Raw genomic sequence first — 15713 nt, 5'->3', positions numbered from 1 at the left:
GCCGGAATAGTTGGCGATTCATTCCGCTGCGGTGACCATTGATAAATGAGGGACCAAGCAGGAGGAAAATTAATGAATGTTTCACATTTTCTCATTTCATTTCAGGTGCACTGCAGACATGGAGCAACATGAAGGAATTAATGAAGGAATTGGGGCAACATGATGGAATTCAGTTGATTTATTAGTTTTTACAAATTTAAGTGGATTGAACATAAAATAATTAATTCATCCCCCAAAAAATTCAAGAATTGTGTTGTTTCAACTTGCTTAATAAGTAGTTTGAGCAAGCACTGTAAAACCCAACAGTCAACTTTATCAATTGAAATGAGTGTCGGTAACTCAAAATGTACTGAAAGTTAATTCAGCAGCTTAAATAAATTAAGTTCACAGTACTCATATAGATTAGTTTAACCCAAATGGTTTGTAGCAATCGGTTTCCTCAAACGGTTTGAGTTGCCTTAACTTATTGGGTTTACAGTACTCAGTTGGTTTGAGTTCTCATCATTTATCGGGTTTTACTGTGCTCAAATTGCTTCGTGTACTCAAATGGATTAAGATCGCAGTACTCATTAGGATTAGTGTTTGAACTTAACCCTCTACTGCACGGCGCAACCATATGGTAACATGATACTCATGTTCATTTCGCTGCCACTGTTTCTTTAAGACCAACATATTATTTTTTTGTTGAAAGAGAACACCTTAGAGTAGCCAATGATGTGCTTTGGTTAAGTCACATGACATCCAGTGTTTTTCTGTAGCGCGATCTCTGACAGACTGGCGTTTTTTGTGAGTAGTTGCTAAATGCAAATGTAAACGTCAATAAAAACAAAGGATCCAATTATGTCAGATCCACAAAAAAAAATCTGAAACATCACCTCCAGTGAGTTATGATGACATATTCACAACTCAAAAATTTTTAATCAAAGTAGTTTTTTGTAAATCGATCAAATGCGTGTGTTACCAAATGGCAACACTGTGCAATAGTGGAACATGCAATATTGCAATGGGTTTGCAAGCTAGCAAGGTCAGCTGTGATCTTTTAAGTTGTAACAATAACAACATGAATGCAAGTAATATGATGTTGATTTGTCATATGTTTATGACATTTGCATTATGGATAAAATCTAGTTTTAATGGCAATACTACTTTTGAATAGATATCAATACAGGGAACAGTGTATTAGCGAGCACCGCCATGTTCTATGGTAATTTAAAGAAGAAAAGGACAGAACTGGCTCTCCTGCAGATGAAAGTGAGGAAGAGATGGGTTTTAGTGACCATAAGAATGATGCAGACTGGACATTTGATAGAGACAGTTCTGGTAAGTTAACTCAGATGCAGATAAGACAGGCGTAGTATAGTATATAGTATAATACAAACATTGCTAGCTAGTAGCTACATTACTCTGATGCATCTGGATATACTAGACTTGTTTTTAATTTGTTATAATATTTACTGGAGAAATATTTATATTTACTGTATGCTGTATATAAGATAATACAACATAAGGATTGTTTTCAATAATATTGAGCAATAAAGAATAGAATAAATGAAAGCTGGTGGAATATGAGTTGTGGTAAAGTATGTATAAGGTGTCATTTATAAGTTAAAGCTCATAATGCTGCAACAACAAATAAATTATTTAAAAAATATATTATTTATTATAAGGAAACTTTTAAATTAGAAATTTCTCAGGTAGATCCTGAGTTGGACGTTGTTGCCATATGGCAACATCATAAAGTACCTTAAAAATATATTTATTTACAATTTTTTACAGCACTTCAAGTTAAGCCGTTTTAAGAAAAGAAAACAGTCAAATATTATTTTTTACAGGTTTATCATAATGTGTGCTGTAGAGGGTTAAATGGTTTGTTGCAATCAGGTGTCCTCAAATGGCTTGAGTTGCCTTAACTTTTTGGGTTTTACAGTGTGTCAAAAAATAATAGCAACATTTGTACCATAGTGAGTTAACTTTGTGGAAAACTCTTGAGGGTCCAGTGTGTTTGGTCTAAAGCTACAAAGGCCTTTCAGTGTAGTTCTTTATACACAGACACATGTGACTCTAAACACAAACATACACACACACACACACACTAAATACAACTGCTGATGTCAGAAAGTGAAAGGTCAGCAATGCCACTGGAGGCAGGAGCAGAGAGGAGGAAATGAATGCAGTGGCCGTCCTCGTTGGTCTGGACTGCTGTCTGTATTCAGCCACAGCCAATAATTCAGAAGCCCTACAGTAAATCAAAATAAACCAGTATAATAATCACACACAAGCTATTTATTTCTGCTTCTTTTTAGTAAAGTTGGTAAAACTTTAAAATAATGGTCCAATAGTTTATGTATGTACTAACATTCTAAGCATTTATTATAGTTTAACTTTAACTAATGCAGTAGTTAGTAATGCATAGGTTTTTTGAGCATTAGCCATGTGAATAAAGGATTTTTAATATTTGTTCCATGTTATTCGAGTGCCTTGGACTGATTTTTGCTGTTTATTCTGATGAATCCTTTACCCAAAAAGCACAGACACGTTATTTAAGCTACCCCTGAGAACTTTTTGTTTGATTTTTTTACTAATGCATTATTCAGATCTAAAGTTAATTTAGGTTACTGCACAGTTATTCAACTTAAATACCATTAATGTTAACAAAGATGTGTAAATACTGTAATAAATGTATAACTAATAGTTTGTTCATGTTAGTAAATACATTTAACTAATGGGTCATTATTTTAAAGTGTTACCAAAGAGTTTCAGATGATCTTTACCTGTAAACCCTGTGGAGCTTCTGGTCTTACTGTTTACTAAAACAGTAAAGGCTGTAATGCAAAATTGGTTAAAATGTGGGCAAACTTAATCACCAGGTTAAATTTTGTTATTAATTTTTTTTTTTAATCTAGCATTTGTTTTGTCTATTTTATCCATCTTTGAAGTGGAACAACAGCGGTTAGTAGAGTTTATAATTGGCAAGTAGGCCTCCTGATTTTCATGAACAGAAAAAGCCTAATGAAAGATAAATACTTAAACAGGTATTTTCTATATTTATTATTGAATAAGGAAACGAGTAAAGATCCCATTATTATTATCATCATTATTTAGATTTATTTTTAGAAATACTTTATTTAAGAAGTATACATTTGATCCCAGTTTGCTGTATGATTCTGTATTATTTCATTCATTTCATAATGTATAACATCTATAGTGTTTTATTGCGTCACATTTGCACCAGACACTTTCTTACAATCACTCCATACTTCAAAACAACAAAACATTGTGCCTTTATGAAGTGTTTCACACAGGTGAGTGGGCCTGACAAACCACCTGTAGAAGCATTCTGCTCTTTATAATTTTTTTTTTATTTAAATCCTGCCTCCTTTTTAGCACTTAATTCTCTGAGCACCAGCAGTTCCTTTACAGAATTACTACTTAGAACTTCTTGTGTGTATTGCCTCTTTTTGCTGAATCGCTGAATGCCTCCTCAATTGTAAGTCACTTTGGACAAAATGTAAATGACTAAATGTAAATATGTATATATATATATATATATATATATATATATATATATATATATATATATATATATATATATATATATATATATATATATACATACAGGAGTTTAATGAAACAGAAAATTGTCTTTTTTTCTCAGTGGTAACACTTTTTTTTTTTTTTTTAAATATTGTTAAGTCCAAACGTCTGTATACTTGTTTTCATTAGCTTAATCATAGTAAGAAGTAAAATTTTCTGCACATATAGAGGACAGATTCAGCATTCACCACAGAAAACTTTGAGTCTTTAATTCAGTTTCTCAAGTGTCATCAACTGTCCAAATTTATGACTATTTAATCCAAAAAATACCTACTCAAGATACTATTGTTGGTTTTGTTTTAGAGAAGCTTAAGTAATAGCTAATTTATATGGCAATCAACTATTTCAAATTTTGTTTTTAAAATGCAATTTTTTGTTTTAAAAGAAAAGAAAAATGTTTTGGGATTACAATGGAATTTCAACCTGCATTTTTTTATCCAAACTCTACACTGTAATGAAATCCTGGTTGCCTTAAAAAAGATGAATAAAAAAGCTGAGTCCATTGAACTATTAAATGAAACTATTATGTTAAACTGACTTAAAACAGCTTGCGTAACTTATTAAATTAAGTTGGAACATTATTAACTTAGTTTAATAAGTTACAATCACCCAAAATCATATGCTGTCAGGACTAATTGATCATTTAATTATTTACAGTGTACTTTATCTAACTCCTCCAAAACAGTTGATCCATTTTTTACCGAATTCAAATCAGATCATCTCCAGGCCATGGCAGAAAGCAAACAAACAAGCAAAAACATGATCATATTTTGTACATCAGTAACATATGGCATAATGCCAAACTGAAAAATCTAAGGTTGTATCTCTTTAAAGTTTTAAAGTAAGGCCTACTGAAACCAACCTTCATGTTGTTGCATCAATTTGTTAAAAGCGCCTCCTATTGGTCAACAGTGGCAGACCAGAACATTATATTGGGTGTGATTTGTACTCATAACATTTTAATCATTGTCCTGGCTTGCCATGCTTAACTCGGCCATGCCTTAAAGGGATAGTTCACTAAAAATCTAAATTAACTCATCATTTACTCTCCTCAAGAGGTTTCAAATCTTCAGGGGTTTCTTTATTCTTTTGAACACAAAAGAAGATATTTTGCTGGTTTCTGGGACCCATCGACTTCCGTAGTAGGAAAAAATTACTATGGAAGTCAGAGGGCACCAGCTATCAGCAAAATATCTTCTTTTGGAATATAAACCAAATAGGTTTGTAACAAGTCAAGAGACAGTAAATGATGGTGGGTTGTTTATTTTTGGTTAACTATCTGCTTAATTTCTGCTATATTTATTATTATTTTTAATATCATTAGTTGTAGTTGTAGTAGTAGTAGTAGTAGTAGAAGTAGTAGTTGTAATAATAGTAGTAACCGTGGTTGTAGTAATAGTAGTTGTAGTAGTAATAGTTGTAGTAGTAATTGTAGTATTTGTAGTAGTAGTAGTGGTAGTAGTAATAATTGTAGTAGTATTAGCAGTAATAGTTATAGTAGTAATAGTAATAGTTTTAGTAGTAGTAGTAGCAGTAATAGTTGTAGTTGTAGTAGTAGTAATAGTTGTAGTAGAAGTTGTAGTAGTAGTAGTTGTTGTTGTAGTAATAGTAGTAGAAGTACGAGCAGTAATAGTTGTAGTAGTAGTAGTTGTAGTAGTAATAGTAGTAGAAGTACGAGCAGTAATAGTAGTTGTAGTAGTAGTTGTAGTAGAATTTGTAGTAGTAGTAGTAGTAATAGTTGTAGTAGTAGTAATAGTTGTAGTAGCAGTAATAGTTGTAGTAGTAGTAGTATTTGTTGTAGTATTAGTAGTAGTAGTAGTAGTTGTAGTAGTAGTTGTAGTAGTAGTAGTAGTAATAGTTGTAGTAGTAGTATTTGTTGTAGTAGTAAAAATAGTTGTTTTAGTAGTTGTTGTAGTAGTAATAGTAGTAGTATTAGTAATAGTGGTAGTAGTAGTAGTAGTAGTAGTAGTAGTAGTAGTAGCAGCAGTAGTAATAGTTGTAATAGTACTAGTAATAGTTGTAGTAGTAGAAGCAGTAGTAGTTGTTGCGTTAATGGTAGTAGTAGTAGTAGTAATAACATTAATAGTTGTAGAAGTAATAGTTGCAGTAGTATAAGTTGTAGTAGTAATAGTAGTACTAGTAGTATTTGTTGTTGTAGTAGTAGTTGTAGTAATAGTAGTAATAGTTGTAGTAGTAGTTGTTGTAATAGTTGTAGTAGTAGTAGTTGAAGCAATAGTTGCAGTAGTAGAAGCCGTAGTAGTACTAGTAATAGTTGTAGTAGTAGTAGTTGTAATAGTTGTAGTAGTTTTTGTAGTAATAGTTGTAGTAATAGTGGTAGTAGTAGTATTTGTAGTAGTAGTAGTAGTAGTGGTAGTAATAGTTGTTGTAATAGTTGTTTAGTAGTAGTTGTTGTAGTAGTAATAGTTGTAGCAATAGCTGTAGTAGTAGAAGCAGTAGTTGTTGTGGTAATGGTGGCAGTAGTAGTAGCAGTAATAGTTGTAGTAGTAATAGTTGTAGTAATGGTTGCTGTAGTAGTAGTTGTAGTAGTAGTTGTTGTTGTTATAGTTGTAGTAGTAGTAGTTGAAGTAATAGTTGCAGTAGTAGAAGTTGTAGTGGTAGTAGTAGTATTTGTTGTTGTAGTAGTATTTTTAATAGTTGTAGTAGTAGTAGTTGTAATAGTTGTAGTAGTAGTAGTTGTTGTAGTAGTAATAGTAGTAGTAGTAGCTGTTGTAGTAGTAATAGTAGTAGTAGTTGTTGTAGTAGTAATAGTAGTAGTAGTAGCAGTAGTAGTGATAGTTGTAGCAGCAGTTGTATTTGTTGTACTAGTAGTAGTTGTAGTAGTAGTAGTAATAGTTGTAGTTGTATTAGTAGTAGTAGTGGTTGCTGTAGTAGTAATAGTAGTAGTAGTGGTAATAGTTGTAGTAGTAGCAGCAGTAGTAGTAGTTGTAGTAGTAGTAGCAGTAGTAGTAGTAGTAGTAATAGTTGTAGTAGTAGTAGTAATAGTTTATTAGTTGTAGTAGTAGCAGTACTTGTAGTAGTAGTAGTAGTTGTTGTTGTAGTTGTTGTAGTAGCAGCAATAGTAGTAGTTGTAGTAATAGTTTTAGTAGTTGTTGTAGTTGTAGTAGTATAAAATCATACATTCTGATTATTGTTATAACTATCTATAGGTTATTATTTTGGAAATATAAAAATATATATTATCTTTACATTTAATATTGGATTTTTCCATAATTCAGGAACTGCATACTTTAAATAAAAAGGCAAGTATCCTATGTTTTACTGATTAAGTTATTATAAGTTACCAAATGTAAACTCTTTTTGAATTCCAGTATAATGCTTCTGTTTGTATTATTTATTATGAAAAACCTACAACAACCTTAAATATTCAGATGAATTTGCAGCAATCCAAAAAAAGATAGAGCCATCCAAATGTACACGTTTACCCTTCTAACCTTTGACCCATGTTTGGCCTCTGAACTCGCTGTATGAAATGATAGTCCTGACCTCCAGTGGCAAGAAAACTCACTGCACATTAACAATCATAACACAACCTTGAGCCTGTCTTTCATTTTTATAACAATTACTCCAACATATTTTAAGAATGTGTTTCAGGTTTGTATTTTAATTGAGTCTGTATTCAACTGAGTCACGCTTTCAGTGAGTTTCAGCTGTTGTCTCATTTTACCCCTGAAGTTTTAAGCCTACTCAGCATCACACTCCACCAGATCACCACCGTTTCTCTAAAGTGCGATAAGTTGCATCAGTTTTGCTTAAGTAGCCTCAAAGCCCAGGCTGCTATACTCATGTGTTTCTCAAATATCTGACTCCTTTTCTCTTCCACGTTTACTCTTAGTGTCAGTGGTTTAGAAAGTGTTACATCACCGAATGATGTTCACTGTTAATTTGAGGACTTTTCAAGCAAGGGCACCTAGCAGTTTGTTTTAGCTTTATAAATAAAAATCACATATTACATCATAGTCACCCTTGTTAGCTCAAAAGGGGAAGACAAACCTCAAACTCTTTTCTGATGCACAAGATATGGCAGTATGTATATGGTATGCATCATGTGTGATTGAAATGCAATGTCAATGCAAGAAGAGACAAATAATAAATATACTTAATTCATTACAGACAAACAGACACTTTATTGACATTATATTCGTTAAATTGAAAAAATACTTAGAATGTGTTTATTATTCTTATAGTAAAAACAACATTACAAATAATATGACTTAATTATAATAATGCATTATCAATTATTTAATGTGAGATGAGCTTTAATGAAGAAGATGCACACTAAAAAACCCAACAGTCAACTTTATCAAATCAAATGAGTGTAGTTAACTCAAACTTGACTGAAAGTTTTGAACTCAGTGTTGAGAATAATGGGTTAATTAAATACCTCATTACTTCAACTTAAATGGAGTAAAGTTCACAGTACTTGTATAGATTACACTCTAAAAAACATTGAAGTATTTATTTAACCAAATGGTTGAGTTGGGTTATTTTTTTAACCTTTATTGGGTTATTTATTTAATAACTCAACCAGTTGGGTTGAAAATGTTGAATTTCAACAGTCAACTGATTTAACGGACAGTATTAATGTGCTTGTGTAATGTTGTTTTTGCTTTATAACACTCATTTAAGCTCTAACACAATATTGTTTTTTTAAAATAGCTCTCTGTGTGGTGTTTTTTCTTGCCGTTTCACCAGAACTTTTTATTATTGATACAAACGCTCGCTTTGTGGCCAATCTATATTAATAAAAACGCTGTGTCTGGAACTTAAAATGTAGTGGAAATAAATAATTTTTAACATTTTTGAAAACTGTTTGTTATTTATTTACAGTCATAATTTTAAAATTAATTGTAGTACTAGTAATAGTAGCATTAGTAATGCCAGAATGGAAAAAAATAACATGTAATCAAAACAACCCAATGCATTGAGTTAAAAAAACCTAATGCACTGGGTTGAAATAACCCATAGATGGGAAGGTGCTATATAACAACATATAGTTGAGTTATATATTTAGGTATTTTAAACCCAACTATTTTTACAGTAGTTTTTATTAACTCAAATGGTGTGTTGCAATCGGTTTCCTCAAATGATTTGAGTTACATTAACTTATTTGGTTTTACAGTTCTTAGTTGGTTTGAGTTCTCTTCATTTATTGGGTTTTACTGTGCTCAAGTTGCTTCATTTACTCAAATGGATTAAGTTCACAGTACTCATTAGGATTAGTTTTTGAACTTAAATAGTTTGTTGCAATCAGGGGTCCTCAAATGATTTGAGTTACCTTAACTTTTGGGTTTTACAGTGTTTAATAACAATAGAAAATAAATAATGTAACAAGTGTATTGTTTATAATGAAGTCTATTCATTAATTAATGGATTGTATTGACTAACCCTAAAATACTTTTTAAATTAAGTTAATTTATTTTATTTATTTGTCTTTTTTTTTTTTTACTTGGATCATAAATATCCCTCCAAAATGTTGGGGATTTTGTCAGATTTAACTTCCCTGGTGATTATGTTAGTATAAACACAATACCATAGCAAACAAATAAGTAAAAATGTACGTTAAAAAATTGTTTGGTTAATAATATATAATAATAATATTTCCAATACGGTTGGTTAAAAAATAATTGACTATAACTTTACGATAACAACAGAGCTGGTGGTGTTTAGTTAACATCAATAACAAGTTTAAATACATAGTATTTAGATTGGTCAGTCCATAAACTACAGGTCTGCTCCTCCCGTCACTATTTTTACACAAAGCTACAACTCTAAAGGTCTTTTAATGTCAAAAGACTGTCTCATAAACTTATTTATCCATATATAAAGCAAACTTGATGGCAAAACTTCCACTGTCTATTTTAAAGGTGAAATTGTACTATGTATGCATATTTAATTGCTTTCAGCATATACACCAAAATAATATCTATATGTGATTAAACAGAATATTGTGGAGAGTGGCTGGAAATGTATTTGCCTAATCTGTATAACTGTGTTGCAAACAACCTTTTAACCAGACTTGAGGACACGTTCTGCATGTTGTTTCTTTAAAATTGATATGCTGTGTGACACGAAAATATAGAAATTAAATCGCAGATGTCCCATTTTGTGTGGTGTTGCCATTAGTCACTGGATTCCAGTAACTTACAAGGTTTAATTCATTACATTCTCCCTGTTTACTACCCTTCCCCCATTTTACTGCCCGCTCGCTTTTGGGAAAGAAATGGAGGACTTCCCAGTCCAAATCGAAAGCTAGAGAGGGGGTGGGTTCCCTGGGAAAGAAATTTGGTTTAGGGATAAAATGAATAGGCTTTTAATCACTTTACAACCACGCGAAAGCTGTGGTAAAATAGGGTGTTTGATAGTATCTGCAGTTGTGAGAAGAACACTGTGTTAGATCCGAGCTTCGCTGCCTGCAAGGTCGACGGACCGACAAACAAAAGGCGCCATTAAGGCTCAGGGCCCAACATTTAGCAAAATAAGCACAGTTAGAATAAATGGTTAAATTAATGGATAAAACGAGCCACCATTGCCTTCTTTTCCCCTTCAGCGTTAGCATCGCAGCCTCCCTGACAGCACAGTGCTGCGCGTACGTACTAAACCCGACTGCTGTATTCCTGCGCAAAGGGGTTGTGCTCTTCAGAGAGAGGAGGGGGGTGTGGAGCGTAAACTGAAATCCAAAATATTCACAAACATCCCTATGGTTCGTTAAACTGCTCGTTTTAGAATCGTCCCGTCTGGTCAACATCAAACGCCCCGCTGCTCGGGATGTTTGTCCGCATCGATGCATGGCATGTTGTGAGTAAGCGAAGACTATTTAGCGCGAGCGCGGAAGGCTCGAGCGACGTGCCGGGACTACTTTCAGTGTGTGTTCGGTGAATGGAGGCGCAGCTCTTCCTGGTGAACAAACACTGACAACTACAGGGCAGCCCAGCGATACCCGCTTCCCAGAACGGCCACACACACCTTCTCCTTCACCCCCTAAACAACCCTAAACATGGCTGCTGAGCGTAAACACGTCGCGCAGTTGAAATCCGGTGAGTAAAAGGCATTTTAAAAGGTGACGCTGGAATATTTTTTATATACATCTGCCTTTCCCACAACGTCCTTCTTGAAAGCTAATGTAGCTCATTCTCCCCCATCTCGCAGAACTGTACTTCCTAATAGCCCGATTTTTAGAAGCTGGACCGTGTCAGGACGCAGCAGAGGTGGGTGATTTTGTAATTTAAGATTGTAAACGACATCCCTGGAGAAGATTGAACCGTAATGTGCGATTTTTGTGCTTTTTTCAGACCTTGATACGGGAGGTTCAGCAGAAGGAGGTAAGCAGCGCGAGCCTCACTCGCGTCGCATCTCACTGCGCTGCACTTCAGGCTGTTAATTTAACGCAGATTTCCTATTTATGCTTTAAAAAACAAACTCGAGCCCTAGAATTGGAGCAAACCTATTTAACGCCGTTTTTCCATTACAGCTGTTACCTAAACGGATTGACTGGACTGGCAAAGAACACCCGGGGAGTTACGAAAATTTGGTAAGGGATCCCTATAACAGAGAGAAAACTTTTTAGAGAGCAAAATAAGAAATTGAATTTCCCGCAATTTTTAAATCAGGAAAAAACTTAACCCGAACACATGGGGGAAAACAACCCCAGGCTTAGAAAAGACTGTCAGTAGCTGAACCCAGAGCCCGGCCTGACCTCGGGGATGTGAGTTTGGTCACAGTGGAGTCCACAAGGTGTAAATAGATGTTAAAATTGATGTAGAAATAAAGAGACGTCATGAATGTGCTGCTATAAGGGGAAGGGAGCGAAGGGAGGAGGGACCAGTGCGCCAGAGACTGAAAGCGGGGCGGGATGGAGGCGCTCTGCTCTATGTAATACAACCATAGTACGGGTAAAATACTGCTTTTTACCTTAGTTTAATACACTTAAACTAAGCTTGTGGAGAAGGAAGCAACAACGGAGACGTAGAGGATCTTAGGAAGGTAATGGGATTTTTTAAGTGGCCTGACAGTATAACATTTTGCATTTTTCGGAGGAAATGTTTTCAGTGCTGAGACTTGAAGCTGATAATACAAATGAGAGGTACAGTGAAATGAATACGTATCGATTAATTTATTAATTACGATATTTAGAGAAGTAAACAAACTATTTATTTGACTGCTTACGTTTTTTAGTAGCTCGCTTTTCGACGTAAGAACAACCATCAGGAAGACGGCTTGATTTCACATTTGAAGTGAGAGATCCCGAAATATCTTATTTTAAAACTTAGTGTGTTTTGATCCAGCCCCTGTTATGGCCGGCCCCCAATATATATCAGTTGCGTAACTAATAGACTCAGCTGTCTGTTAATCGCACATGCTGCTTGTTACTGCTGTATCTCCGTCGTCTCGGACTGCTACATTGTGAAATTCACACACAATGTAGCGATAATCTGTTACATTGTTTTAGCGGTTGTCTCGCGGCTGATCTCGCCACTAGAGTGTATTATAGTGAGTGAATGCATGCATGCGCGTGTGTGTATGTGTATGAGTGGATAATTTCACTGGCGTGTGAAGATGTTATAAAGCCCGTGCCTGCAGATTGTGGGTTGTAATAACGCACACGAGACTGCCTGATGTTGGCGCTGTCAATTAATTTTTTTTTTTGTCAGGACTCGTCCCTCGATCAACATGTTAATGAGCTATGCAATCTGCATTAATTATCACAATTCGTAAGGATAATTAACTAATGATGACGATAACAATATTGAATTAAAAAATAAATATAAATTTATTACGTTCAACATAATCTAAGGATAAATACATATTTAAAAAATATATTTTTTAAATATGCATTTTAATACCAAATAATGTAGTGATTCAGGATAATAATTAATTAACAAAATTGCATATTGATTGATTTTTTAATTAGTGTTTTAACGCGCTTGTTTAACGTTAAACGTGCATGGACATTTTAAATCATTGTCTAAGCGGTGTGTGCACGCGCTCCTTTCTTTGCATCTGGAATGTGTGTGTGCGCGCGTGTGGACCAATGGGACGACGCTAAATGCAATTAAAGTCACATTAATTACTGGCCTGCCGCTGGATCTGCTGAACAGGCTTGATAAAAGATGCCTGGACTGACGCGTTGCGCAGGGGGAGATGAACATTTTACACTGTAGGTTAGATGCATCTCCAGGAAAGATGTGGAAAGATAAAAAGAGTCTTGTAAAACGGCAGTAACACCGTTTTTGTTTGACACAAAGTGTCGTATGTAGTCAAATATTGTAATTATGCTATAACGTAAACTGGTTTTAATGTGCATTGTCTGTCTGGCGTTTAAATGCGTTTAAATTTATTCTTTATTGTATTATTCAATTAATTGTTGTACTTTATTTTAGGGTGACTATTCATTTAACTACGGAGTGTTATTAATTAATTACACATAGCTACTATATGGCTGGGGTTGAAATGCGGGTTAGATGTATGTTTAGTTGCATGCAATTATGCATAATTAATAACATAACAGTAAATACATAGATAGAACATGTGCAACTAACAAGGACACCTTAAAAAGAAGTGTTAATTATTTTTTAATGCACTTTGATTGTTTACAGTTATTAAACGATGATGCTGATCACTTGTATGAAAGGCTTTTTATTCTTACAATGATGTAACAGAATATTAAAAGTGAATTTGTGCCATTGTTATTATATTTTTTTCATAGATTAGTCTCAAGACTAACAGCTGTAAAATTTTTGCGTTATAGAATTGTATCTGCTTACTATAGCAATAACAGTAGAGTATGCATTAACACATGCAATAACATTAAGCAAAAGCCTAATTGTATCCATTTTATATTGTATGTCTTATTCTACTGTTGAATAAATAATTTGATACAGTGTACTTAATTGTGTGTAAACCTACGTTTAATTGCATCTCTAATTCATTTTTATAGTTAACTATAATTGCCCTACCCTTTAACCAACACAAAACATTTCTATTTAAATGTAAAAAAATTTATTTATTTATTTTTAACAGAAATCTGTCATTCAATACAAAAATATAAATAAATGAATACATGGCAACTAACACTAACATGTTCTGATTTAAGGATATAGTCAGGATAAAAATTATACATTGACGATCGGGCGGGTCAAATTTTTCAGTTATGTTCGGTAATTTGCTTCAGTGAACCACATTTGTATATTTAATTCAGTTACATCTACTTTATTAACCAAACTTGTTATTATGTTTTCAGTGTTTTGAGGGATATTAAGTGGTTCTCAATGATATGTGCGATATCAAATGAACGGTGACAGATTTGCTTTCCTGCACCTATTGCGAGCAAGTGTATAATAAAATACAAACTATGCATCTAGTTTTACAGACACCTGGAAACACCTTTTTTAAAGAAAAGGTTTTGTGAACACTTATTCTGTCTGTTGCTGCTTTAAATTTGCCGGTTTCAAAGCAATAAATTTAATATTTTTGGCACAAACATGCATTCACAATAGTATGAACCAATATGGGGTGGTCAAATGTATATTAAAGTTATCTTTTATTTTAATTTATAATATTATTTAAAATACAGATTTGAGCATACTATTTCTTAACTATTAAAGAGCAGACCCCCTCATACATCTTATTTTGATGTCCTTCAGGGGGGATCAAGCAATAATTAGGTTGGTCAGACCCCTCCAAACCCCCCTGTAATTCGCACCATGGATATAGTAATAAAAGACATGCAAAAAGAGGAATCTGCGATCCTAACACTAACCCTGTAAATTAAAGTAAGCTAATAATGTTTAAAAGTTCAGTTAAATTGCAACTGTAACAAACTGCAACAAGGACAGTAAAACAAATGTACTCCTCTGATTTTTATGCATACACCATCATTACAAAGTCATTAAGTATAACGAATATTAAATAAACAAAATTGATTTCATTTTATAGTATAAATAGTCCACACTGGTAATTATAAAACTAAAAATTGCACTTGAAATATGAGTGGGATGTTGAACATTTCATACGCTCAAATGTCACAGATTTAATTCTGTAGTGGAGGAACAGGGCTTTCAGACACTGAGGTTGAATGACAAAATAACCCTATAAAGTTATACATTTAAGTGCATAGTGTATAGTGGCTAACTTGTATCTAAATACACTACTGGTCAAAGTTTGGGGTGAGTAGGATTTCTAAATGTTTTAAAATAAGCTTACCCTGCTCACCAAGGCTGCATTTATTTAATCAAAAATACAGTACAAATTGTAAAATTGTGAAATGTTATTGCACAATAAAATAACTGTTTAAAAGTAGTTTATTATTTAATTTAATAATTTATTCCAGTGATTTTGATAGTTAATTTTCAGCTTCATCACTCCAGTCCTCAGAGTCACATGATCCTTCAGAAATCTAATATTAATTATTATTATTATTAATATGGTAATAGTAATAAAAGCCATTATGACCAGAGTAATAATTTCATTTGAAACTACAAACCATAAGAAAGCAGTTATTTAAAATTTATATTAAAGTTATATTAGGCTAAAATTAAGGTAATAAACTGCTCTAATACTTGTTTCTAATTGTGTGCACAGGTCAAATTGTACAGGCACATTTCTCCAGATCACCTGTTGCAGGTGTGTGAGCGAGTGAGCCCACTTTTAGAGAGAGAAGTGCCAGCCAGCGTACCTGGAGTCAACTCACTTCTGGGAACCGGACGACAGTCAGTGCTGCGTACAAACAAAAGTGAGCATTTCTGTTAGAAGATTAAATGTATTCGGTTTCTATGTTTGAAGGTAATCAGTTTCATTTAATCAAATCATTATGTTGCCTTTTTTTACAGTATTGATACCATAGCTGCTGTAAATGAATAAGATTGTAAGACAAGATGTGTAAAATTGGGATTTTTTTTTATAGTAGACTAACCTTTAATATTTTATGAATGTAATCTAATGAATGAGTTAGAGATCTACAGTAAGCAAGTATATTAAAGAAAGAAGAATGTTAATTGCTGCCTTCAAATTAAAATAGATTTCATAACAATTAAGACTTAAGCACTATCATGAAGACTGTGACTGGCTGTTATGAAATAAAGCAAAAGCGTATAATTACAAAT

General features: G+C 33.4%; 1 protein-coding gene across 3 annotated transcripts in view; it reads left to right on the top strand.

Annotated features, from left to right (window-relative positions):
* The first annotated feature begins 10511 nt into the window (after positions 1-10511).
* The window catches only part of phip (PHIP subunit of CUL4-Ring ligase complex), a 69460-nt gene continuing 64258 nt past the window's right edge, over positions 10512-15713 (top strand). For 2 of the 3 annotated variants that reach the window (XM_087307442.1, XM_087307441.1), the window contains exons 1-5: positions 10512-10649; positions 10762-10820; positions 10905-10934; positions 11084-11143; positions 15193-15343. In XM_087307442.1, the coding sequence (XP_087163568.1) occupies positions 10610-10649; positions 10762-10820; positions 10905-10934; positions 11084-11143; positions 15193-15343 (340 nt within the window). In that variant the 5' untranslated portion in view covers positions 10512-10609. Of the gene's footprint in view, positions 10650-10761; positions 10821-10904; positions 10935-11083; positions 11144-11430; positions 11596-15192; positions 15344-15713 lie in introns of those variants that run through there. The other variant, XM_087307443.1, reaches the window with a different exon arrangement.

Source organism: Danio rerio, chromosome 23, assembly GCF_052040795.2.
Source record: "Danio rerio strain M-AB ecotype USA chromosome 23, GRCz13ab, whole genome shotgun sequence".
Classification (NCBI taxonomy): Eukaryota; Metazoa; Chordata; class Actinopteri; order Cypriniformes; family Danionidae; genus Danio; species Danio rerio.
Note: the sequence above shows the minus strand (reverse complement) of the source record. Positions and strands in the feature narration are given on the sequence as shown.